Source organism: Lutra lutra, chromosome 4 (assembly GCF_902655055.1).
Source record: "Lutra lutra chromosome 4, mLutLut1.2, whole genome shotgun sequence".
In the NCBI taxonomy this organism is placed as follows: domain Eukaryota; kingdom Metazoa; phylum Chordata; class Mammalia; order Carnivora; family Mustelidae; genus Lutra; species Lutra lutra.
Genome location: NC_062281.1, coordinates 33,028,015 through 33,053,618, shown reverse-complemented (window position 1 = coordinate 33,053,618; position 25,604 = coordinate 33,028,015). Strand labels below are relative to the sequence as shown.

At 37.3% G+C, this 25,604-nt stretch overlaps 1 protein-coding gene across 2 annotated transcripts in view; it reads left to right on the top strand.

The window, feature by feature from the left end:
* Nucleotides 1-25,604, top strand: part of ZFPM2 (zinc finger protein, FOG family member 2) — a 457,914-nt gene that overhangs the window by 223,822 nt on the left and 208,488 nt on the right. For both annotated transcript variants that reach the window (XM_047725745.1, XM_047725746.1), the window contains one exon: nt 5,914-6,032. In XM_047725745.1, the coding sequence (XP_047581701.1) occupies nt 5,914-6,032 (119 nt within the window). The remainder of the gene's footprint in view (nt 1-5,913; nt 6,033-25,604) is intronic.

Below are 25,604 nucleotides of genomic sequence, written 5' to 3'. Positions count from 1 at the left end.
GAGACATCTGGGGAAAGAGAATAGCTTTGGGTTTGATCTTGCAACATTAGTGGAGTTTACCAAGGCAGCCAGGAGTACAGAGTATCTGACAGGTAGCAAGAACAAGTCTCAGAAAGATGGGGGTTAAACTGGGCATGAGGAGGAAGGTATAGTGAGGAAGGCTTTCTTGACTGGAAAGGAAAAAATATATATATTCTAAAGAGCAGAACAGAAGACACTGTCGAGCAGTGTTGTGGTTAAGATTCAGGCATAGATGCTCAAGTTGGGACGGTCAAAAGGGAGCTACGAGAGGAGGTTTTACCACAGTGAGTGACCACGGAGTTGTAGTAAGTTTATCCTGACAGGAATTTGGAACCTGAATTGGAGCTGTCTGGTCCATAATCTGCATCTGAATTAATGAACCTGGGGAATGCTGCTTAGAAAGGGGAATCCAGAAGATTTTTAAAAGGGAAATGAGCCAAGGTGTGGGGAGTATTGTGGGTGGAAGTGTTAAGAGGGGCTGTGACCACAGACACTGCAGAATGGTTAGAGGGGATGATGGAAGTATGTGGACATGCTCTTAGATTGATTGCTTCAGTGTCTTCTTGGTGAAGTAGTAAATATTTATTAGGCACTTTGCATGTTGTGTGAATTAAACCTCCCAGCAGTTGTATGAATTCCTTTTTTGAATGCAGAACTGAAGTTCAAAGGGTTAAGAATCGCATGGCTTGAGTTCATGGTCGTCGTATGGCTTGTTCAACTGACAATTACTTCTCCCAGTCAGGTTTAAACTCATTCCAGTCTGGGGTTTGGCCTCCAAACTCCTTTCACTCCAGATACACATGATTTCCATCCCATCAAAAGGGAACTTTCTGGTTCTTTTCTCATTCTCATGAATTTTCAGGTTACTTGATTCATCCCTCCTCTTTTACACATTCTCAATCAACCCATCGGCTGCTATATCCAGTTTCTTTTCTATTCTCTTGCATTTTTCCTAAGTTTCTTTTTTCTTTTTTCAAGATTTATATATTTACTTGAAAGAGAGAGAGAGAGAGCAGAGAAAGGGGCAGAGGGAGAGAATCCCCAAGCAGATTCCCACTGAGCATGGAGCGGGCTCAGTCCCAATACCCGTGAGATCAGGACCTGAGCAGAAACCAAGAGTCAGATGCTCAACTGACTGAGCCAACCAGGCACCCCACTTCTAGTTTTCTGAGCCTGCTCCTCTATCACTCTGCCTTTTGAAGATCCTTAGAATTCTGCCCTAGGTCTTCTTACTTTACTGTGATACACTCTGTCCCAGATGAACAATCTATGGCTTTTGTTACCATATGCAAGCGAATTTTAATTAATGAATAAAATACCAAAATTTATCACTCTAGTTAAGACCTTGCTTCTGAGTCCCAGGCTTGTACCTCCCCACCTCTTGCCTTCCTTACAGCCATTTTTTTTTAAAGATTTTATTTACTTATTCATGAGAGACAGATTGAGAGAGAGAGACAAAGGGAGAAGCAGGCTTCCCATGGAGCAGGGAGCCGGATGCGGGACTCAGTCCCAGGACCCTGGTATCACGACCTGAGCCAAAGGCAAATGCTCAACCCACTGAGCCACCCAGATGCCCTACTTATAGCCACTTTGACCTCAATATTTCCAAACTATAACTCCTCACTTTATCCTTAAAATTTTTTTTTTTTTGCATATGATCCTTATCTCAAAAGGTACATGACCATTGGCCCGCTTACTTAAGCCAGATACCTGAACATTATTGTTGGATTTTCCCTTCCCTAACTCCTAAAATCTCAATAATCACTAGGTTCTATGATGTCTACTTCCCAAGTCTTATGGATTACATTTCTTGAAATTTGTCCAGGGTCCAGGCTTGTTTTGTTTGTGGCTTTATGCTTGGGCAAAACCTACTGCCTAATATTTGGTAGATACCAAATAAATACTAGTAGAATGAAAGAATAAATAAACTAATGCATGGAGGCAAAAAAGAATGAATAAACAAATTAAGAATTGGAGATTTTTTTCCTGATTTTAGAATATCTGATATTTTCAAGTTAAACATCTATTTTCATGATAAACTGTTAGACGTGGGTCTTTGACCTACAACCCCCATGATACATCTGGGGAAAGAAAATCATGGTGTCATGGACACCTTACCAAGTAGCAAGTGAGTGCAAAACCCTCTTTACCAAGGACAAAACAAAGACTCAGAAAAGATAATTTTTCTATTTAAGGCCCTTTAGCTGGTTATTGATAGAGTTGACTAAAAGTTAATCTTGTTTTTAGTGCAATAATGTTTTCTCTATTTCATGACACTTATTAATCTTTGAAAAATTTAAATAGTATATTGCTAAGCAACATCGAAGTTAAATTAAATATAACTTCCATTTATGCAATGTCTTATTTTTCTATTATTAACCTGTGCAGCCTTGGTGTGTAAATGCTAATTATTTGCGTTGTGCTTGAGGTTTTCTTTAACACTGTTGTGAATAAATGAATATTTTTATTTAAATACCTCAGCAACAGAATGGATTTCCCCAAACCTCAAAATAACTTCCTTATAAGCAAGAAAGGAGACTGGGATTTGCCTGTTTGCCTAATAAAGTTGAAAAGATTGTCTTGTTAGCTTGAATAGTTATTGGGTCTTCTGTTACGGTCATGTTTAAGAGCTCGTAAAAGTAGTTTTGGTTTGCTTAAAATTTTAATGCATAGTCAAAGACACCTCAAGAACTTTGGTGATATTTTAGGTATCACTTTATGATCTGCCCTAAGTTTGTAGTTCTTAATCCATTAAAAGAAAGAGCTACTTGTAAATCCACAGGTATAGATAAGAAGTCACTGCTTGACTGAGTCTGAACCCTTTTCAAATGAAAAATGTCAGTGGCACAAAGAGAGGACGATTTTTTTTTTTTAAAGGTTTTCAAAGATCCTCTGATTTATCTGGTATCACTTAAATGTGACATGACTTTTTTTTTTTTTTTTTTTTTTTGGTGTGTAAAAACAAGCAAATTATTTGGGCATCATTTTTACATTGAGAAAAACATTTTTACCTAGTGTTTAGCAGAGGAATTGACATGTATTTTATATTTAAATGATAAATTGTAAAGACATTGCTTAAAATTTAAGGAAGTATGGTTGAAAAATTCAAAGAACTACCAGAAATTAAAGTTTCTTTTCAAATAGAAAAAAAAAAAAAAATCTTAAAGATTTAAGCAAGTACATGATCACATATGAATATGAGTATATACATTGAGGGACATTTTCCACTGAGTCGTCCCTGACATCATAGTAGATTGCTAGCTGTCCTCTGTGTTGGAGAATTTTGTGAATGAGGCCTCTGATTCCACTGCATTAACCAAAAAGATTGTACAGGATGAAAAACATTTTCAGGGGAAAATCTCAGAAATGGGTTTGTTATTCTACGTACAGAAAACAAATTATTTTTTTTTTCCGTATTTTCTGGACTCTGTATTTGATACTTAAGCATTAATACATTATTTGTTGCAAGTATCCTATTTATAAAGCAACATTTCAGAAGCTCAGACTTATAGAATGTTTTTGTGGTCCGTTTTCCTAATTACTGATCATCATACCAGTATATCAAAATGAAAAGAAAAGGAGGGGGATGTGTGTGCCTATTAATGAGTTTAATGAGTTCTTCCGTTTTTAGTGTATTTGACAAGTGGGAGAGAGAGGGAGTGTGAGAAGAAGGGAGAATGGAGGTGTTGTCCTTGAATTGACATTGTTTACAGTGAACCTGGGATTATAACTTCCATTGTATCTTCATTGTCCCAATACAGAAAAATTTATATTTTCATAATGGGCATAATGGAACCATGACACAATATTTAACTGACTGTGATTTAGATACTTTGATTTTGGTTTTCAGGATGAGCAGTAATAAAAACATGAAAAGAAATATCTGGTATTTTTAACCCGTGATAAATGGAGGAGACACAAATGCAAAGGAATGAAGGAGATGTCTAACTGAACTCAGGTTGATGGTACTGCTTGTAAAAACATCAAGATCAAATCTACATATTTAAAGTTATAGACTTGGAAAGAAATTAAGGCCAGAGTAAGGCAAAAATTTTAGAATATATGACCTACCGTGACTTACATGTCATTTAGAAAATGTAATTACTGAATACATTGTGTTTTATTTAGAACTTTTCTCAGCTATCTGTTGTATGTGGGTTTCTTTCTTTTTTTTTTTTTTTTTTAAGATTTTATTTATTTATTTGACAGAGAGAGATCACAAGTAGACGGAGAGGCAGGCAGAGAGAGAGAGAAAGAGGGAAGCAGGCTTCTTGCTGAGCAGAGAGCCCGATGTGGGACTCGATCCCAGGACCCTGAGATCATGACCTGAGCCGAAGGCAGCGGCTTAACCCACTGAGCCACCCAGGCGCCCCTGTATGTGGGTTTCTAATTATACTTCTTATTAATCCATTCCTTCCCATTTTCATGTTTACTCTTGAGCCAGGTGAGAAGAAATATCAATTAAAAATAATAAATTATATTATTAAGATTAATGTTTTGAAATATAAAGCTTTTGCTATGATAATATGGTACGGTAATACTATCAGGACATAAATATCATAGTTTTAATTATTTAAAGGGAAAGACTCCAATTCCTGATTGAGATTTTGTTGGTTTGTTTTTCCCAAACAGTTTTTAGGCTGATAGTTATTCTTTGAAGTTTTGAAGCCTTCATTTTTTTTTTTATTAATTCATTTATTTTTTTTTTTAAAGATTTTATTTATTTATTTGACAGAGAGAAATCACAAGTAGGCAGAGAGGCAGGCAGAGAGAGAGGAGGAAGCAGGCTCCCTGCTGAGCAGAAAGCCCGATGTGGGGCTTGAACCCAGGACCTGGGATCATGACCTGAGCCAAAGGCAGCGGCTTAACCCACTGAGCCACCCAGGCGCCCCATTAATTCATTTATTTCTTAAATAAATTTCTCAAGCGAGCATTTTATGAATTCCTACTTTATGCCAGTATTTATACTGTCTTTACTTCCTATTTCCCTTTAATGATCCTAATGTAATAACCTGGAGGGAATGAAAAGAAGAAGACCATCCCAAACTGGCTGTTTTATAAGGGTTTTTTTTTGGTCCAAACTGTTTTGGTAACAAAATCTGCATCAAGTACCAAAAGTTAAAAGGTAATGAATTTGACTAAACAGTTTTTTAATTTGGGAAAATGTACATCTCTACTTTTGGTACATTGTATTTAATCCCTTGAAACTAGTAGTAATTTCAGAAAATTACCAAGTGCTTTCAAAAACTCACCAGATATTGTTCAACACGAGTCTCTTAAGTAACTATAATAAAGTTATTGCATAAGGTATATATCTTTAATTTAAAATTTTAATTACATTGATGATCAGATACAAAATTTTAACTCAGCGCCATTGTCCTCATTTTTTTTTTTTTTTTTTTTTTTTTTTTAAGAGAGAGAGAGAGAGGGGAGAAAAGTCAGGAGGAGAAGCAGACTCCCTGCCGAGCAGGGAGCCTTATGTGGGACTCGATCCTGAAACTCCAGGATCATGACCTGAGCTGAAGCCTGAATTGAGCCACCGAGGCGCCCCTGTCCTCATGTTTTTCGCCTACTTGTTTTTGACATTAGAGCAGTGCCTTTTAAGGTGTTATTATTTCACTAAATAATAACTGGACTTACTAAATAGAATTGACTTCTATAGATGAGTTGTAGAAAGAAGTTGGACTAAATTACGAATACAATTCTAAGGACAAGTTTTCTTTTCCTTTCAGGATAGCAAGATCAGTTGTTTTGCTCACACAAGCATAATTAATTATCTTCATACAAATCCCGAGAATATCGCGTGTGTAAAGCAAACACACAAACAGAGGTGGCCGTGGGTAAGGCACACGTGAAAGTACTCCAAACACCTCTTGTTTTCATTGTCTGCAGGAGAGCTGGAGGTATTTCAGAAAGACGGAGAACGGAAAATCCAGAGTCGGCAGCAACTTCCTGTGGGAACAACCTGGGGGCCATTTGCTGGGAAGATGGACCTGAATAATAATTCCTTGGTATGTGGATGTTCTGAGATGGTTGACTCAGTATTTTGTCATAGCTCAGAAATTATCTCTGCTTGCTTCCCAGGGAAATCACTAAAAATAACAGTTTGTTTTTTCTTTTTCATGGACCACAAAACTTGGATATTTTCCAAGTGGTCTGTCTCTGACAGTAACACATGCAGAATTTAGAAGGAAACAGGTTAATCATACTAAATGGTTGTTTAGTAAGGTAATTTATAAGGTTGTTGCTTTATCTGCTTAGCCAGACTAATACTACTCACACTTAATAATATATACAAATGCGTTTATTTTTAAGATGACAAATTAATTGTCATACATTACAGGTTTACATGAAGAACAAGAAATAAACAACCTTGTTATTCCTTGGTAATATTATTTGTAACTTTAAGAGCAAAGATGAATGATTACCATAATAATTTTTGTTAACCTCTTTGGAAAATCTCTGTAAAAACTTCTCCTAGGTAAGCTTATAGGGATAATTGATGAATTCATTGTTTTAAAAAAGTAGTGGAAAGTGTGGATACCTTTAAACTTCATTTCTTTATTGCATATTTAATTTTCTGTTGCTGCTGTAGCAAATTACCTACCACAAACTCTGTGGCCTTAGAACAACGTAAATGTATCATCTTGCATTTCTGCAGTCTGAAGTCTGACATGAATCTCACCAGGCTGAAATTCAGTATCTGCAAGACTGAGTTCCTCTCTGGAGTCTCTAGGGGTGAATCTGTTTCCTTCACTTTCCCAGCTTTTCCCGGCTGCCCACATCTCTTGGATCATGGCCCCCTGCCATCTTCAAAGCCAGCAATGGCTGATTGAGTCTTCACCATATCCACATTCTGACTCTGAGTCTTCTGTATTCTTCTCACGTTTAAGAACACCTGTGATGATAGTGGGCCCACCCGGCTAATCTAGGCTAATGGTCCTATTTTAAGGTCAGCTGATTAGCGATTTTAATTACAGTTGCTTCCTTAATTCCCTTTTGCTGTGTAAAGTAACATTCTCATGTTCCAGGGATTAGGACATTAGGACCTCTCCTATTTAAATGAAAACACAAGTGATAAAAGTTGGGGAGAAAAATGTTTTATATTATTCAGGAGAGCCACAAATTATGTATATGAAATGAAAGTCTCTCTAAATGCCACTTATATGGGAAGATCTCACGGCAGCTAAATGACGCAGTCTACACTGTAGGGACATAAAAACTCCCAGAGGGGTTTGGACAAATGTACTGAACTCAGCAACATTGCATTCCTTCTTCAATTTGTGACGTGAAAGAAATTCTTCTTCAGGTCTATCCCACGAAAGAAACTGGTACGTGCAGATCTCTGCTTATTCAGTGCCATGTGGATGAGACCTAAGTTACTGGTTCCTTTAAAAGCAATGATTGGAATACATGAGACCTATTTGTGTCCCCAAACTTCTAAACAACATGGGGGATTCTAGGTGTGATTTTTACTTCCTAAATCCACCCATTTGTCCATAAAAAGATGAAGTAGATTTCACATGTATTTAAGAACCAAATGGGTTGATAGACCAAGCTAAATATTTAATAATCAGGGCAATTTAATTCTTCATGGTCCAGTACACCTACCTTCAAAAAAAGCTTTGAGATGTGGCCATCCTTGGATGGTTATGTTGTATTAATTGGACTCTCCTATTGACTCCTTTGAGAGAACAATATTTACCACACACATTTCTCAAGTGAAGGCAACAGGAAGATTGTCTACACAGCGAAGGTTGAGTTACATGCTATTCTTTTTTTTTTTTTTTTTTAAGATTCTATCCATTTATTTGACAGAGAGGTCACAAGTAGGCAGAGAGGCAGGCAGAGAGAGCGGGGGAAGCAGGCTCCCTGCTGAGCAGAGAGCCCAATGCAGGACTCGATCCCAGGACCCTGGGATCATGAACTGAAGGCAGAGGCCCCAACCCACTGACCCACCCAGGCACCCTGAGTTATGCTATTCTAAACCCATTTTATCTGGAGGTGTCTACTGATTCTCTAGCTTTACTTAAAAGGTGTTTTAGTTAACCAGATACTTATTTATCACTGCATATCAGTCACCAACATAAACTTTAGTTTCTGATATTTCTGATATTTCTTCAAAAGTGTACTACCACTGAAGTAAATGTTTTCCCTTTTACCTCACCAAGATAGTACCTATATGAAAATTCAATTTTTGATTAATCTTTATATAATTCTCTATATATGTGTTTATATAAGTAGGGTGGTACTTTTATACATTTTTAACATACTAAATTGTGATGGGTTGAAAATAAACCTTTTTGCAAAAGGTGAATTTTTTGATGAAATAATTTCCTATTTTTTAGACAGATATTTTTTCAGTACTCCTGTACTAATCTAAGGCTATTTTGTGCCATATTTAATAATTTTAAAGAATTCAGTTTATAGATTTGAAGTTTTCAGATTTTTTGATATTACTGGAAGACTGAATACACTTCAAGGTATCAAAACCCTGTTGTGGGTAATCGATTTTTAAAGAACATAACTTAATACTCTCGTTTTCTTCTTTTGCCTTAGGGTTTAAATATTTGGTTCATGTGATTCCCTTATACTGTAGTATTTTTCTCTATTTAAAAAGGTACTTGCTTTGCCAAAACACACTTTAAAATATTTTTCTGTTGTAATAACAGTCTTTTCCAAAAATTACTTTTGACTTTGTCATTAAATACCCCTGGTACTATCATTGATACTACCACTCCTACTATAGAATAGTGCATCCTCATTCTTTCCTATCCACTGTAGAAAGAATTCAAGATGGATTCATTCTTCTAATCCTCAAAACAAACCTGCGAATTTGGGTGTATTTAAAATTGTGTCTTATAGATAAGAAAATAAAGGCTCAGGCCTTTTGATTCAGATTGGGTACTTTTAAGGACTGTGCCACACTGTCTTCTTTAAGAGCATCTGTAACATGATTGGAACATGATAAAATCATTCAGGATTTCTTCACTTAAATTCTAAATTTACAAAAATCTCTGGAGAAAATATGCAGTCATTAGAGGTGTGCTCTTTTTTTCTTACCTTAGGCAAAATATTTGTTATGTACTTCATGGACTGTTGGTACAGTTACAAATTAATTCAAAGCCTCCCCCAATTTCATTATCTCTATAATCTGGACAGGACTTTAGCATATATTTTATATCAGGAAGATAGATTTTTCCTTATTGTAAAATATGTAGCCTCCTAACCCTTCTTTACCCAACCTTGAATCAAAATTTGGAATTAGCACACTCCTAAAGTGCTTATTTGCCAACCAGTGTAATGTAACTCTGCTCAGACTCTGTGTTGGCTCTGGAGATTCAGCAAACTAATTAATCCAACACAGTAATTAATTGAGTCACCATGCCAGATGTCAAATCCTTTTTATATCGTTCAAGTTCCCATCTTGAAGTGCATTAGCAATATGCCACCTTCTGCAGGAAGCCTTTGCAGCCCAGGCATTTGGATGTATATAGATCATTTTGAGAATATAAGCTATACAAAAACCCCAAACAAATTGATTTGACAAAAAGTTATTCTTGGAATTATATAACACACCAAACATAGAAATAAATACTCTTTTGCCCACACTCCATTATCTTGTGAGATACTTCATTTTACTGCCATTATCGAATCATTAAAACAACATGTAGTTAATACCATCATTGGAGCAGATGTGGGTCCGAGGGAGAGATAGAAAGAGAGAGGGAAAATGAGATTTATTATAAGGAATTGGCTAATGTAATTATGGAAACTGGCCAGTCAAAAATCTTCCATGTGCACCAGCAGACTGGAGACCCAGGAGAGACAATAGTGCACTGCTAGTCCAAAGTCTGGTAGGCAGAGACCCAGCAGAACCAATGGTGCAGATGAAGTTTGTTGCTTGGAGAGGCCAGTGTTTTTGTGCTTTTAAGCCTTCAACTGGTTAGATGAGGCCCACCCATATTACAGAGGGCCATCTGTCTCACCCAGAGTTCCTGATTCACATGTTAGTCTCCGGGCACCTGGGGGGCTCAGTCGTTAAGAAGCTGACTTTGGCTCATGTCATGATCCCGGGGTTCTGGGATTGAACCCCACACTGGGCTCCCTGCTCAGCAGGAAGCCTGCTTCTCCATCTCCCACTCCCCTGCTTGTGTTCCCTCTCTTCCTCTTTCTCTCTCTGTCAATTAAATAAACAAATTAATTTTTAAAAATGTTAGTCTCATCCAAAATACCCTCCAGGTTGACACATAAAATTAAGGATCAGAGGCTCCAAATGTCCATGATACATTGTAAGTTTCAGTTTTTTCAGGTATAATTGTATACCCCTGAGTGGACTGTTAGCCAGTGAGTGAACCTAGTCTTTTCTCCAACATCCCACATCTACACCAAGGAATAACTTACATTAAATGGTATCATGGTGACACAAACTTCATGTTTTTAAAACTCCAGCAATTTTATTCATTGAAAAAATCAAAGGACTGCTGACAAGGAAGACAATTTAAAAATCACTTTAAATTGTGATCAATATTTGTCTTGGAGGTGTTTTAGCGTTTCTATACTTATGTATCATGCCTTTGAAGTTTTCCCATTTTCTCCTAAGGACAAAGGTCTTTGTTATATGCTAAATCTCTCTATGTTAGCACATGATGAGTGCCTAATAAGTGTCAAACATCAGTGACTATTTCGAAGATTGGATGTCTGGAATTTAAGTGACATTTGCCTTCTCTTGCTTTTGAATATATCAGCTGTCAGTAGGTACCTAGTGTAATACAGCCCACTGCTGGAATTACACAACATGCATACTTAATTAAATAGAACATAAATAAGGTCCCACATTACTTACTACATAATAGTAAATTCAACGCAAGCTGTTAAATTCAACAAATGAAATCTGATGGAGAAGTTTCATTTTATCAATGCTGTTCAATCAGGATAGATTGTTTTATTTTCCCATACGGCATTTATGACATTGAATTCTCCAAATAGGAAATACACATATAAAGGGTGCTATAGATGACATTTCATTGACTTAATAATGAAATCATGCAGGCATTAAATTGCACCTTAAAATTTTTAAGGTAGTTACCATCATAAAAATGTGGTTAAGGGGCACCTGGGTGGCTCAGTCATTAAACATCTGCATTTAGCTCAGGTCATGAACCCAGGGTCCTGGGTTCATTGAGCCCTGCTTCAGGCTCCCTGCTAAGCAGGGGAGCTTACCTCCTGCTTCTCCTTCTCCCACTCCCCCTGCTTGTGTTCCCTTTCTTGCTCTCTCTCTCTCACTGCCAAATAAATACATTAAAAAAAATGTGCTTGAAGAAAGAATCAGAGGTTCCTGTTCCATAGCGTAGGAAAATATCAAACTTATTAGGTGTCTCCATCTCTCCCCTTCCAGGTCTAACTTTTTCTCTGATCCCATTCATGGCCAGAGTCTTCCCACTTCATGGTGTACACACGTTGTAGCAAATACACCCCTACCCATATGTCTCTAGCATTTATCTGTATAGCCAACGGCTGCTTAGTGGAAACATCTGTGACTTTCTAGTAGAGGACTTTATTCCCAGCCTCAGGAGCAAACTTACCATAAAGCAGGCAAATTGGAAGTGCTGGAGAACTAATTTTTCCTGAACTAATGCTCAACCAATGAGGGACAGAAGTTGGTGGATAAATAAATACCACCACTTCCTTGCCTCTCTGTTCTGAGAAGGGTTCTACACCATCTCTTAGAGTTTGCCAGTGCAACTGAGATTCATTTGGCTTTATAATGCCTTCTTTATGGCCAGCCTTTTCTTTCCTCCTCTTTCCTTTACTTCTCCATTCCTCTATGGAAATTTTGTGAGATCACCTCCCCCAGTGGACTACTTACACTTAAATCAGTCTCATGGTAAGTTCTGGGGGAAACTTAACAAAACAGCCTCTAAAATATATTAATGAAGTAAATTGAAAATAATCCAAATTATTGTTGAGATTCTAGAGAACATAGATTTTTTTTAAAATTTCTATTATTCAGTTTTAGACCTCTGCCCCTGGCACATAATAGATATCAATAAATGCTCTTTAAAAGAATCATGTCATCTAATGGACCTTCCTTACCATGAGCATTCTGAAGGACCCTACCCACAGGCTCCCATCTCACCATCTCAATGATATAATTTATAATTTTGCTGAGACATGATTTTTTGTTGGGTCTTACATTTCTTTTCATTGATGTTGACATTGGGAAAAATCTCTTTCTTTTTAATGTTCATTCTAATCTAGGCTGGGGACTACCATACTTTCCTACTTCTCATATCTCTCTGGGTCTTGGCTCTTTTGAATTTAACTGTGTTTCCCAAAACACTGTGGCCTTTCTTCTCTTCTCCCTCTGTTCCCAGTACCCCAGGGAGCTTATCCACTTGCAAAGCTTTAGCTACTAATTTACAAATGACATTTAAATTAAAAAATCTCTAACCTTGGCTTTTTACCCTTTCTTTAATAGCACATTTCAACTGTTTTGTAAGCCTTTCCCACTGACTTGCTCCAACAGAATAGTCCCAAGGAATGTTTAGTACTGTTTCCACAGATTGCTTCTCTATTCTTCTCCCTAACTTCCAACTTTTAGTCCTCTTTGATCCTAAGTCTCTGTCTGCGTCTCCTTTTCTGCCTCTGCAAGAAGTTCATCCTGTAAATTATTCTGGATTTTGTCTCCATTTCTACCTCTCCTCCTCTCACATCTCAATTGTCCATTTATACATGTAGTCACACACACTCTATTGCCTGTAACTACTACCCTTGCTTTTGACTTCCTCTTCCAGGATTCTTGTTTTCACTTCCAGGAACCAAGGACCATAACTCCTGCTTTCTCCATGTCTGCTCTCTTCTTTCTGTTTCTGCTACTACTATAGTTGAAACCTCCATCTTTTCTTCCCTGATTATCACAATATTTTCCTGTCCTTTCTGCCATCCTTCTTGTCTACGTTTCCTTTTACCCAAATCACAGTATGTCCTAAAAACAAAAGTGGTATTATTTTTATGTGTGCGTGCTTAAAATCACCCTAAAGGTCACAACAGAACCCAGATTCTTTGGCGAAACCAAAGTGGACCTTTGTGATACTTCCTTCCTCAGCTTTGACCCCTTTTCCTCTCTCAGTGTGGAAATTCGACTACCTGTAGCGCTCTGAATATACTTTCTTCTTCATCTCTGTGCATTTGGCCATGTTGTTTCATCACCCTGTGCATTTGTGCACTCTGTGCATTTGGCCATGTTGTTCCCCCCTGCTGTTCCTCTACATCATCGCACTGACTCTGGTTCTTGCTTAAAGACTCAGCTGAAGTAGACCTTTCTTAAAGTCTGGAAGAGATACGGGCGCCTCAGTATTTCCATGATGCTCTAGGTCCACTAGGATAAGAGCATTTATCACATAATTGTGTCTGTTTACTTGTCTGTCTCCCCTGCAGACTATGTGTCTTTTATCTTTGCATCGTTTCTACCTAGAGCAATGTCTGGCTTAGAGCACAGGCCCAATGAATAACCTTTAAAGAATTAGTAAATCAGTTCTTTCCTTTCACTTCTCTCTAGTATAGGTGAATGATGCACATCTCTTTATTCAAGATCCTTACATTATCCCCTCCTCTTCCTACCAGTTATTTTTTTTGTTTTCTCCGGGATCTTACTTGATTTGTCCAACTTAGCAATAAGATCATTATACTTAATGCCATCTTGTGTCTGTTTTTGGTTTATATATTGGTTTACATATTTAGGTTTATTCTTAATCTCAGTTGAGTGTAAGACTCAGTAGGTTAGAATAACTGTATTTCTTCAGTGTTTATCCAATAAGGAGATAGGTTCATGATGGTTTCTTGATAAATATTGACTAATTTCAATTTGTAACCCCTGAAGTGGTTAGTGAGGATGCGGTGTTGAGCCCTTTGAGGCAGTTACGATTTGTTTACAGCGGAATCAGTTTTAGATCCCTCACTATGACATGGGTGAAGGCCAAGAAGGTGTTCTGCTCTACCATGCTTTCTGTGAAGTCTCATCCAGCATCTCTCTTTCCAGTGACAAACCATCTGGGAAATTCCATCTGTCTCTGCTTGGAAACTGAGGTGGCAGTCGCCCACTGTGAGCAATTTTCTATTAACTTCTTGGATAAGATCAGTCAGATTTATACTGAATTGATGGGAACCGTAAGAGCAGGGTTGTTCCAAGAGAAGACAAATGTACTGATTCCTCTAATTGGGCTTAAGCCAGTTTCATTCATGGATGCCCTTAGGTTCTAGTAGTGCAAGGACTTATAACCTTTTTAATTGTACCCTCTTCCTCTTGGGAAACGTTGGTGAAATTCGTTATTGATGGAGGTTGTAGATTTGTCCCTTAGGGAGGCCAAGATCCTGGCTTCTCTTACACTCTATCTGCTTTGTGGAGAATTAATGGAAACTGAGTGGAAGCTGCTCCAAGAAGACGTGAGACAAGACATTTAATGCAGCAGAGCCTTGGAAAGTGATGTATCAGTCTGGTCCTATTTACCTATCCTTAAGCCAAATTTAAATTTTAAAAAGTGTCTTTTTCTTCATGTAAGATTATTCATTGTTCCCTTTCTCCAGAACTTAAGGAGAACTTTTATTGAAGATGATCTTTTCAAGGAATTATAAAATGACCCCATGTTACACTGCTGATTTAGTCAGTGTCTGGAAGGAGTAGCTATTCCTATCATCATATGACCAAAGTTGTTCTACCAAGAATATGTATATAAATTTGAAGACACTAATGATTAGCGCTACCTTTCTCAGAGAGTAAAGGCATTGAGGACAAGATCTGGCTATTGGTTTGGAGCTCCAGACACTCTTGAGTCTGGAGTTAGATGATAGCACATCATTTTGGCTGGAGGAGAAGTCAAGATGAGAAAGCACTGTGAGGAGCAGTTTGAAAAGTTGATGAAAATTTTGTGTGCTTTGCTGATTTATCTGGCATGACTTTCAGAGTCTTTCTCTTTGATTTTTTTTGAAGAGTCGCCATTCCATAAGTCTTTTTAAAACAATTGGATTGTCATTGTGCACTTACCCATAATTTGCATGGTTATAATAACTAGTGTTCCTACATGAGGAGGATTTAGCAGTGATCTTAGCTAGGCATGACAATTAATACATTCAGTAACTGAAATAACTGTAAAAAAATGAGCTATTTTGTATTTCTTCTGTTTGGTCTTAAAAATCAATATGACTTAGGGATAACTCGAAATATGTCATAAAGTATTAGACTCTTTTTAAATTATGAATATTTGTTCCCAGGACACCATTAATCAAATATAATTTAACAGGACCTCTCAGTTGGCACTGGCAATCTTTAGTATCATATGAGGTTTTCCTGGTATAGGAAGGTCTGGGAATATGACCTTGTCTAAGCCACTCTTACAAAGCTCAATGTTGATATTGTATGATGGTCCACAGGCAAGAATTCTTACATGCATTTCTAATAAGAGAAAAATAAAGTAATATTTTTCAGTGCTTTTGGAAACTTCTTAAATTTTTGAGAAACTCTCTTTTGGAATTAACATGTCTGTTAATTTGTATATAGAATTTAAAATAATTATTTTTCATTTGATCTTACATCACTTTTCTCATAATGTCCTTTGGCCTAGTTTGGCAAAACCATGGCTTCTTGATTTTAGTAATTTGTATGTCTTTTATGCCATTTTATATGTATTATACCTCTTTCTGTTATATAGGTCAAGGTCTCAGAGTCAAGCCCAGGGCTTTGTGTGTATGCTTTGTGGTTTTTCTCATACTCTCTCTTCTTAGTTTCTCAGAGTCAAAAATGTGAGCACAGCTTATCTAGTACAGTCTCTGGTACAGTGTCTCTCACAAGGCTGCCATCACCATGACAGTCAGGGTTGTGGTATCATCTGACTCTCAACTATAGGAAGATCTGCTTGCAAGCTCACTAGCTTGGCTGTTGACTCAGTTCTTTGCCTCCTAGATCTCTCCATAGAGCACTCAAGTCACAGCAGCTGGCTTCTATTTGAACAAGTGAATGAGGGAGCGAGAAAAGGAGCCTACGAGTCCGTTTGTAGCCTAATTTTGGAAGTAGGTTCCATTACTTTTGTGGAATTCTATTTATTAGAATTCAGTCACTAGTCTCACCCACAGCGAAGGGAAGACAACTGCACAAGGGGTTGACACCAAAGGCTGGCTCATTGGAGCCATCTCAGAGTCTGCCTAAATAGTTACCCAACCTCTGGATAAAAAAAGACTTTCAGGTAATAAGAGCAATGGGAGAAATCACAAAATAAAGTCAAATTAATATGAATAGAAAAAAAATCATACATTATAAAGCACCATCACCAAAATCAAATATTAACTGATTAGTAAAAGAGAGTTGTGAAAATGAGATCTATTTTATTCTTACTTTTGGAGCTAAATAAGTTTTTCCACATGGAAGGTTGTTAGTATCCTCTTGATTAATTTATTTAGAAATTGTGAGGATAGAGAAAGATAAAGTATATGAAGTGTGAGTTATACAAAATACAGTGGGAATTAGGAACCAGAAGCAGGTTGATTGCTGAGTGCTCCTTTTCTTAGTAATTTTGAGAAACATACACTACCACATCGCAAAGATCAGAAATGGGGGAGAAAGTATGGAAAAGAGCTCATGATGTGGTCAGAGTAGCCTGATTCTACTCCCAACTGTTATTACCCAAAGTGGATATGCTATCTTGGGTAATCACAAATGCTCTCAGTTTCCTCATTTATAAAATGGATGTTATTATACCTGCTCAACATCATAGAGTTGTTGTAAAATTATATAAAATTATATGCATTTAGTCACTTTGAAAAAATACACAGATTGTTACATAGACCTAGATTACTTTTTATTATGCCCATGAATAGAAAATAGATTACCCATTCCTTTAAACACCACCCCCTTCCCCCAAGCAGTGCATCAGCCTTTTCTCTTCTGTCCCCTCTCTGAACAGATTTAAAAAGCACTTCAGCTGTCATTGTCCATCTACATCTTCACACACGTGTGCACACATGTATTTATACACACACGGATACACACACTTATTGATTAGCTAGCATGAGTCTAATGAAAACTCATAGCCTGAAGAAGTACAAGGTACGTACCTATAGTATTCGCCATCTAAGTACAATCACCAGAGAAGCAGAGCAAAAACATATATATTTTGAGGAAGAGAAAGAAAGGTTAAGTGGTCAAACTGCTTTTTGAATGATCCTGGCTTCTTTGTGTTTTCTTTTTGTAAGGAGGTAGTCTTCAGGAGGCATTTCTCAGGTGTATGATTGGGGATTTCAGACAATTGAAAAGTAATTTACCCTGTCTGATTCACCCTGTCTGATTGAGTTAGGGTTGTATTTTAAAAATGTTAACTCAATTCTTTCATTATTTATGGCATTTCAGAGTTGGGTATAGAATGAAGTGAATAAGGCATTCATAACACAGGCAGTGACACGCCATGAAATATGAAGAAATGGAGACAGAGTTCGGAAGACCAAAGGCATTTCCCATGCCTTAAGTTTCAGGTTTTATTAAGAAGTCAAACAAACGCCATTTGTTTCTCATTACCCTACATGTGAGCATTCTCCCGTCGACAGGAGCAGCAAGAGGCCCGTGGGTGCAGATACTAATCTGGATATGGCGTTACCACCTTGTGTCGTAGAGCCACTGCTCCTCGCGCATGTGGAGCCCGTTAGACCACATGAGGGGCCTGGCGACGTCCGCATGCGCATCTGACATAGGTGTCAGGTCCCACGTGCATGTTGAATGAAGTAGCTACAGGAGGGGGAAAAAAAAAAAGACAGCATTTTCCTTCATTAAGGAAGTTCATTGGTGGTGGAAAATGTTCTATTCCTTTATCTAAATATTGTCAGCAAGGAGCACAAGCAGTTTTATAATCGTTGCCTTCCTTCAAAACTTTCTGAGCATGACAGCTCTTCAAAGGCAGCGGACACACACGGGCAGGAGTGTTCCCCATTTCACTGATACTCCAGGAGGAGGCGAGGGAGGGGGTGGGGGGAGTGCATGATGGGAGTCCAACCGTGGTTGCTCCATTGCTTCATTAATCAGGTGGAGGCACTCTGAAAAATGTTTCCCTTTGGTTGCAGCCATCTATTTTTTGGTGTTAATCTGCGCCCTGTGGCAGGGTTTTGTGAAAGGAAACAATGAACGGTTGTATAGCCCCCCCCTCCCCCAATTGTTGTAGCCCCTGTCAGAAGGCTCCGAGGATGATGCAGGTCTGTATCAGCCTGATAAGGAAAAGAGGATTCCAAATGGCTTTGGAGAGCATCTGTGGAAGTAGAGTATACCGTTTTGGACTAGACGAGCTGTGGAATACAGCAGAGGCCCTTAATGGGATCCTAAGGGTTCAGTGCCAGACCTTCTGCTGCTTCTTGAAGATTTTCTAAGGAAACACAGTGATGGTGAAATTCTGACTGTCAGAGGGGCTGAGGTTCAAGATGCTGTTTTAAGTTGCTCGCTCTGTAATCTGTGATTAGTCAATCCAGGTCAAAAAGACAAAAACTTTTTTTTTTTAAAGAAAGAAAAAAAAAGAACACCTCAAGAAACCTCCCAGAGTATATATGGAGGTCACTTTTAATCTTCTGACAATGAGTTTCCATGTCGTTGTCATCACAAACTCTTGTGCAATTGGCCAATGCATTTTATATACTGTAAGTTTCTATTTTATGGCTAGATGAAATATGAAATGATCTTGTATAATTCTGATTCCATTTGGCAGGCCTTTGGATCCACATATGGTTCAGTTAAGCTGTTTTAGAGCCCAAGGTACCTTTGTTATTTATTGGGATTTTTGTGTAAAGGCGATAAATGTGCTATTTTTGCTGTGGATTTAAAAGAAAAATCCACATTACATGTCCCCCCCCCCATGAAAAAATTCATATAGCTTAAAGACTTCTAATGAGCTTTAGGAACTGATCTACAGTTCCCAAGACAGCTAAAATAAAATCATTCTGACCCATGAAGAAAAACAATTAAAAGATGGCCAAAGCTCCAGCAAAATAGAACCGATATTGTATAGTATACCACAATAAGAAAATAAAAATGGAGTGCAGTTAGTGAATGGGGCCCGAAAAGTTGGCATCCTGTAAATAGGCTGTTAAATTTAAATTTTTTTAGGCTTACTGATTCCGCTGGTTTGTTCTTTCATTCATTCCACTGTTATTCTGGCCTGTGATAAATAAGCATACAGACATAAAGACTCAAAAACAAAGTGGTTGTCAGAGGGCTGAATGATAGGCAGTGACCTCACATACCGTGGAGAGTGCAGTGCTCAGTTAGGAACTTAGATGCCTAGAGGTGAAGTGTGTCCCTCAACTGAGGTCTGACTGATAGGGGGAGACTCCCACTTCAACTTTAATCTCCTTGTTTTGGTGAGTTTAACTCAGACTCTTAACTTTTGTTTAAAAGAATGTCTGCATGTGAAGATAAACCAGAAGGAAAGTGACATATTTACCAGTGTCATTTCGAAGCACAACTTTTTCTTCCTAAAAAAGCTCTGGAAGGAGAGATCTATGTGGATAATAATACTCAGATGGGGCCTTTGTGATGAGCAATTGGATTTTTTTATATGGTGATTTATTTTTATTTGAAGTTAATTATTAGATAAACTTGCTCGAAGGGGTGTCTTCTAAACTTCTGGCCACTGGGTACATAAGGGATGACATAAAACAGAGGAGATGGACCCATTTTAATTTGTCGCACTAACCAAACCGACTGCCTTCCAAGTTGTGTGTGTTTTAATCTTTCTTACCAAAAAATGAGAGGGAAGTAGGATATTTTTTCATAACTATTTTTGTGGTTTTTCCCTGTTGTTGTTTACAAGCCATTGAATGACTAACATCTGTTTCTCAGACACATTGCGCTAGACATCTTGAAGGAAAACTTGACTCAATACTGCCTGTACTATACGGCAGAAACTCTGCTAATAAGCAAGGACACAAAAATCTGTGTTATCCTCAAACAGAATTACTTCTCGGATGAGTCTTTTAATAAACTGAATTCTAGCCAGAGTCTTTACATATTGCTTCGAACAAACATAACACACAAAATGCCGTATTTATACGCATCCACACACATATACAGGGTCTCACATACGCAATAAATGTTTGATTTTTAAGCTAACAAATAAGATTAATATTTTAATTTTATCTTGTTTATATTCTTAACTTTCCTAAGTAAAAAAAAATCACGTGAGGTAAACTAGCCCTATGTTGTCGAATGAGTTACACAAAATTATTCAGTATTTTTCTTGTCATAGCTTAGGCAACATTATAAATATGGATAATGTTTCTGTAATTTCCTTATTGCTCATGATCTCAATATTTTACCTTATGGCAAAACTCACAATTGCCAAATCATCATAAGGATATTTTAAGTAATAGGTAACTTGGAACAAGTATAGAGCATTTAGGTGTATAAATCTGCAGTATGAAAAAACATTTATAATTCTTGACCAATGGGAGCATTATAGTGAGACCCAATTGGGTTAGTGGCAACTATGGGAAGAAAAGAAAAAGAAAATGTGAGAAATGAAAAAAAATATGCAAGCAGTAAAACTCAGAATTCTCTCATATTATTTGATTTTCTGCCAGTTTTCATTTCTCCTTATTCTCTATTCTCCATGAGCCTGAATTATTGAAAACTGTCTATAACCTTCATTGTAATAGTATAAAAATATTTTGTGATTATTAGAGACAATTTAATTGGTATAAAAATGGAATCTTTAGTTTTTAGTATTTATCTCTAGGTTTAAGAAATCAAGGGCTTTGGGAGTAATATTATTATTGTAAGGTATTGTTAATATTTACTGCAGACCTCACATACCACTCACGTTGTGGGGACACAAGGGTACTCACTCTTTTGTTATTTGTATACCTTTATAGCCACTGAAGGCTTAAAAAGAGAAGCAGATCCTCTCTGTCCAGTTGGTTTGACAACATCCAAAGGAATGGAGTGCCTACTATTTTAGGAACATCTGCTTGATAGTTCTTTAATTATCTTTTGCTGGTGCATATGCAGTTATCTTAATGTTGCAAAGAAGGGAAATCAGTAGAAACAAGAAGTACATTCCATTTGAGTTGAACAGTTACCACAAACGTTCACTTGTCTTACTTTACTGTATTCCTTTACCTTGGTGGCTTCTGAAATGCATTGTGACATTAAACTGAATGTTTTTTTTTTTTACCATCAATTAATACAATATATACATAATGTCTATAGCATTTAAAAGTTGCTCAGTAATTTGCTTCCGTTTTGCAGATGTGACTCCTCTCAAAATCCACATGATCCGTGTTGACTAGTTGTGAAATAATAGAATTATTTTTTAAACTTGTAAACCTAACATGGTAAAAGTATTAGATTCTTTTTTTTTTTTTAAGATTTTATTTATTTATTTGACAGACACAGCGAGAGAAGGAACACAAGTAGGGGAGAGGGAGAAGCAGGTTCCCCACTGAACAGGGAGCCCGATGTGGGGCTCGATCCCAGGACCCTGGGGTCATGACCTGAGCCAAAGGCAGATGCTTAAGAACTGAGCCACTCAGGCAGCCCTGAAAGTATTAGATTCTATCAGCACTTCACGTGGATAATAATATTATAGAGAAGTGCTTTTATCATTAGGGTATATGGAAATAAAGCAGATTCCACTGTGAAATGACTGAATGCTTGCTAAAGTTGCTTAAGTTGGAGCTTGAGTTTCTTTATAATGCTTTAAGAATGCTGTATATTGAATGCAATTGATATATACTAGAAAACTGATAAAAGAGAGGTAACTTCATAACTCCACAGGCATTAATTACATTTTTATAGTTTCCATTGATATTTATAATGCTCTTTATGCCATTAAAAGTCTGATCCTAAATCAGGATGAAGTTTGTTATTATTCTGTATGCCCTTATTTATGAAATGGTAGGTGAGCCTTCTTTGGAATATTTTCTATTAACCATGCACTCGGTGAAATATAATGACTTCTGAAATAGCTAAAGAAGTGTTTGTTTTTTTTTTTTAAGTGACAGTGTAATTAAAGGTTAAAAAAAAAGATTGCAGATTAAAAAAAAAGATGTTTTAACACTAGTATTTCTGTCAAATGCTCGAAATAAACTACATCGCATTTTTAATACAGCAATACTTCTGGATGAAATTCTGTCCATTCTTGTAAAAGAGATCATCTTGGCTTTAAGCATTTAGTATCCAACATGGCTGTTTGTATTTTTGTCATTGAGATTAGAATATGAAAAATTGGGTTAAAAAGTAACAACTAGCCTTAAGCTTTTTTAAAATGAGGAATCTGAGTCAGTCCAGATCTCCAAATTCTCCCTCTAATTCTTTGTTCCCTCTTTAAAGAGAGACAGTAGCACTGTTTTGTCTTTGGTTCCCGTGTCAGGGAGTTGAGCGGTGAGAACAGTGGGATTGCATTTTTAGGATGCCACATGTGCACTCTTTGATCTGGGGTACTGTGTGCCTTGGGGAATAAGTCCAATCTTGATTTCCTTAGTCAGTCATCCACTATCAGGCAGCATTGCCATGATTAGCAGGCTGAAGAAAAAGAGCATATTGTGGGCGTATGTTACAAAGATGAAAAATAGTGATGAGCCTGTTGGCAACAGAGTCAGCCCCTACTTTCACCGTGCGGCATTTGCTTTCTCTTCACATAAATCCCCTTTGCGCGTGAAGGAAGAAAAACCAGTATTTCCATATGTTTGTCAACAAACTGATGATTTCTCCCCCAGATAGTAGTTTCCTTTCTTTGTTTAATCCGTTACTACAAAATGGAAACCGGAGAGAAAATTAGCAGGATGCATCATGGTAGTTGCTAAGTGAGATTCAAATATAGCTGTGCCTGCTTAACATTCCTGCCATTCTGTGAACCAAGCCAATGGCTAACTCTTGGGAAGTGTTCCAAGTGTGGAAAACTAGCACCACACCTGTGCTTTTGTAATCTGTTCATCTGGTGTTACATAGATCTACAATGTTCTCTGGATCTAGAGAGCCTCAGTATCCATCCATTACCCATCAGTGATCACCCTCCCCAAAAATCAGGGTCTAAAATTTTTCTGAATTATCTCCCATATATCCTCTTTCCTTTAGTCAAAATAAAGGAGAGACTATCTCTAATCATGTGAGGGTATATTCTGATGACAACTAATGTCTTTGGTCTCTTTAGATGCATATTTGGGGTTTGTCCATGTGTATCATGTATTATGGTGTTGAGGTGGAAATGGAGGCTCTGAGAAGAAGACTAAACAGGGGATAGATCTCCTTTGTATCTAAGTCTTCACCAAATCTCGCAATCCATTTCAAAATTAAATTTATCTACTGAAAAAGTTAATTTTTGTGAGCATACTTTATGTAGAAAAGTGCAAGTATAGATATAGTTGTATCATACTAACGGTATGCTCATGTCCAATTGAAGTTATTTACTATTGTATTTGACCTTGATGATGGGACCAGTTTGATAAGGTTAAGGTCAATGACTGCATTATTTTTAGACAAGATACAAAGTGTAGAATGTTCTGTTTTGCTTTACTATGTTAACAACTAGTAGCGTTTAGAGTTCTCTATGCCGTGCTGATTTAAGCGATGCATTCATCCTGGGTGATTATCCAAAAGATTTCAGCACCTGTAATTAATCACCCATTTGAGAAAAGAAACACCAAGTAAGATATAGTTTGGCTTTTCCCCTCCCAGAAAAGTCTAGGCAGAGTGTGAATAAGAAAAGTAAGTGCTAGTAGTAATTGTAATTATGCTTTCAATATATATGAAAGAAATCACTGAAACAATCTTTTGATCACACTTACTAATTAATGCTCTTACATTGTTTACTTAACTTTAAATGTTGTGTAATAGTGGTAAGAAAAGGACTCGTTATCTCTGTTTTATACAAGGAGAGGGAGTAGTGACCTCTTCAGAGTTTAAAAGTAAGTTTCTAGCAAAATCATTTGTGTTCTCTTAATTATTTGGACTGATGATCACTAGTATTTTTTTCATGCAAATATTTGTTTAACTCAATGTAATAAATGGAAAAATCTTAGTAAGTAGCAATGGATTTCTATAATAGACCTTCCCAAAGATAAAAATCGTGTACTAGAAGCCAATATATAATCTATTAAGTTGTCATTAAGTAGTTAAAAAAAAAACAAAAAAACTATCCTGCCTCCTTTTTAGCTTGCCTGTACTTCCTTACTTCTTTGAGAAGTAAACAATGAGGTGTTATCATGACTTTTGTGTCCTGGGGCGTGGAGGCTGAAGAACGAATGAATCAGTGTAGTATAAGGATCTTATGTTTGGATGTTGAAAAAAACACTTTTGAACAATTTCTGCGTTTATTTTATTTTATTTTTTTAAAGATTTTATTTATTTATTTGACAGAGATCATAAGTAGGCAGAGAGGCAGGCAGAGAGAGGGGGGAAGCAGGCTCCCCGCTGAGCAGAGAACCCGATGTGGGGCTTGATCCCAGGACCCTGGGATCATGACCTGAGCCGAAGGCAGAGACTCTAACCCACTGAGCCACCCAGGTGCTCCAATTTCTGCATTTAGATGCCTTACATGGTGTCGGAAGAATACACAAAATCTGGGCCAAGGATAAATCGATCTTTTCTATTTCTTGTAATGGAGATTAATTTATTAGATTGATGCCTGGTAGACTGCAAAGAGCAAGTACATTTAACCTCGTTCAGTAGCTGGAACTAACCTGTTTACAAAAACTCTAAAATTAGATCAAAACATAGGAATAACTACAGTGGATGTAGTCAGCAGAAAAAAAACAAATAAATGCACCTGCATCAGTAATAAACTGGCATTCCCCCCCACCCCCGCATCGTTCTTGGTATTGAAATCACTCTCCACTTCCCTATTCACTTAGAATCTAGTGTTTTAAACTTTGAAAAATGACTTCGAGAACACCTAGGACCTCAAACTATGATTCTCAACAACCTTGTTTTATCTCACTCAAATTTGTTTAGACCTAGTGAGGCCTGCTTTTTCCTGTCCCAGGCTCTATTAATGATAATTACTTAGAATACTATCCCCATTCTCTGATACCATCACATTATTGTGAGGTAGATTGTGATCTTATCCCAGCCCATTCTGTTTAACTCTGACACTCCTTCTATTATAGTGGGGCCTTGATAAGATCGTGCCCGTTAGGATCAGACATTAGTTGGAATCAATATTTGAAAATGTGCCTGCTTTTGCTTAATAGTAAAGTTAGTGTTAGCATCAAAGTGAGATCATTTGTTGGAGATTGTATAACTTCATCTTGTCAAGTGTTCTTTCTAGTACTTTATACTCAAAAGCACAGAATGAGATCTCGGGGAAACCATAATTTTACTGACCAACCCACCTGGATATATTAGCTTTTAGGTAGGTATCCTACCCTAATGAGAATAAATGATATTTTAAAACCGATTTAGATCAGAAAAAAGAGTGGGAAAGAATGGGAGACTATCTTCATAACTCTTCATGAAAGAAACACAGTGGGGTCGTTCTCAACCAGGGACAGTTTTGCCCCTAAGGGACATTTGGTAGTGCCTAGAGACATTTTTGGTTGTCACAGCCTGAGGGTGGGGG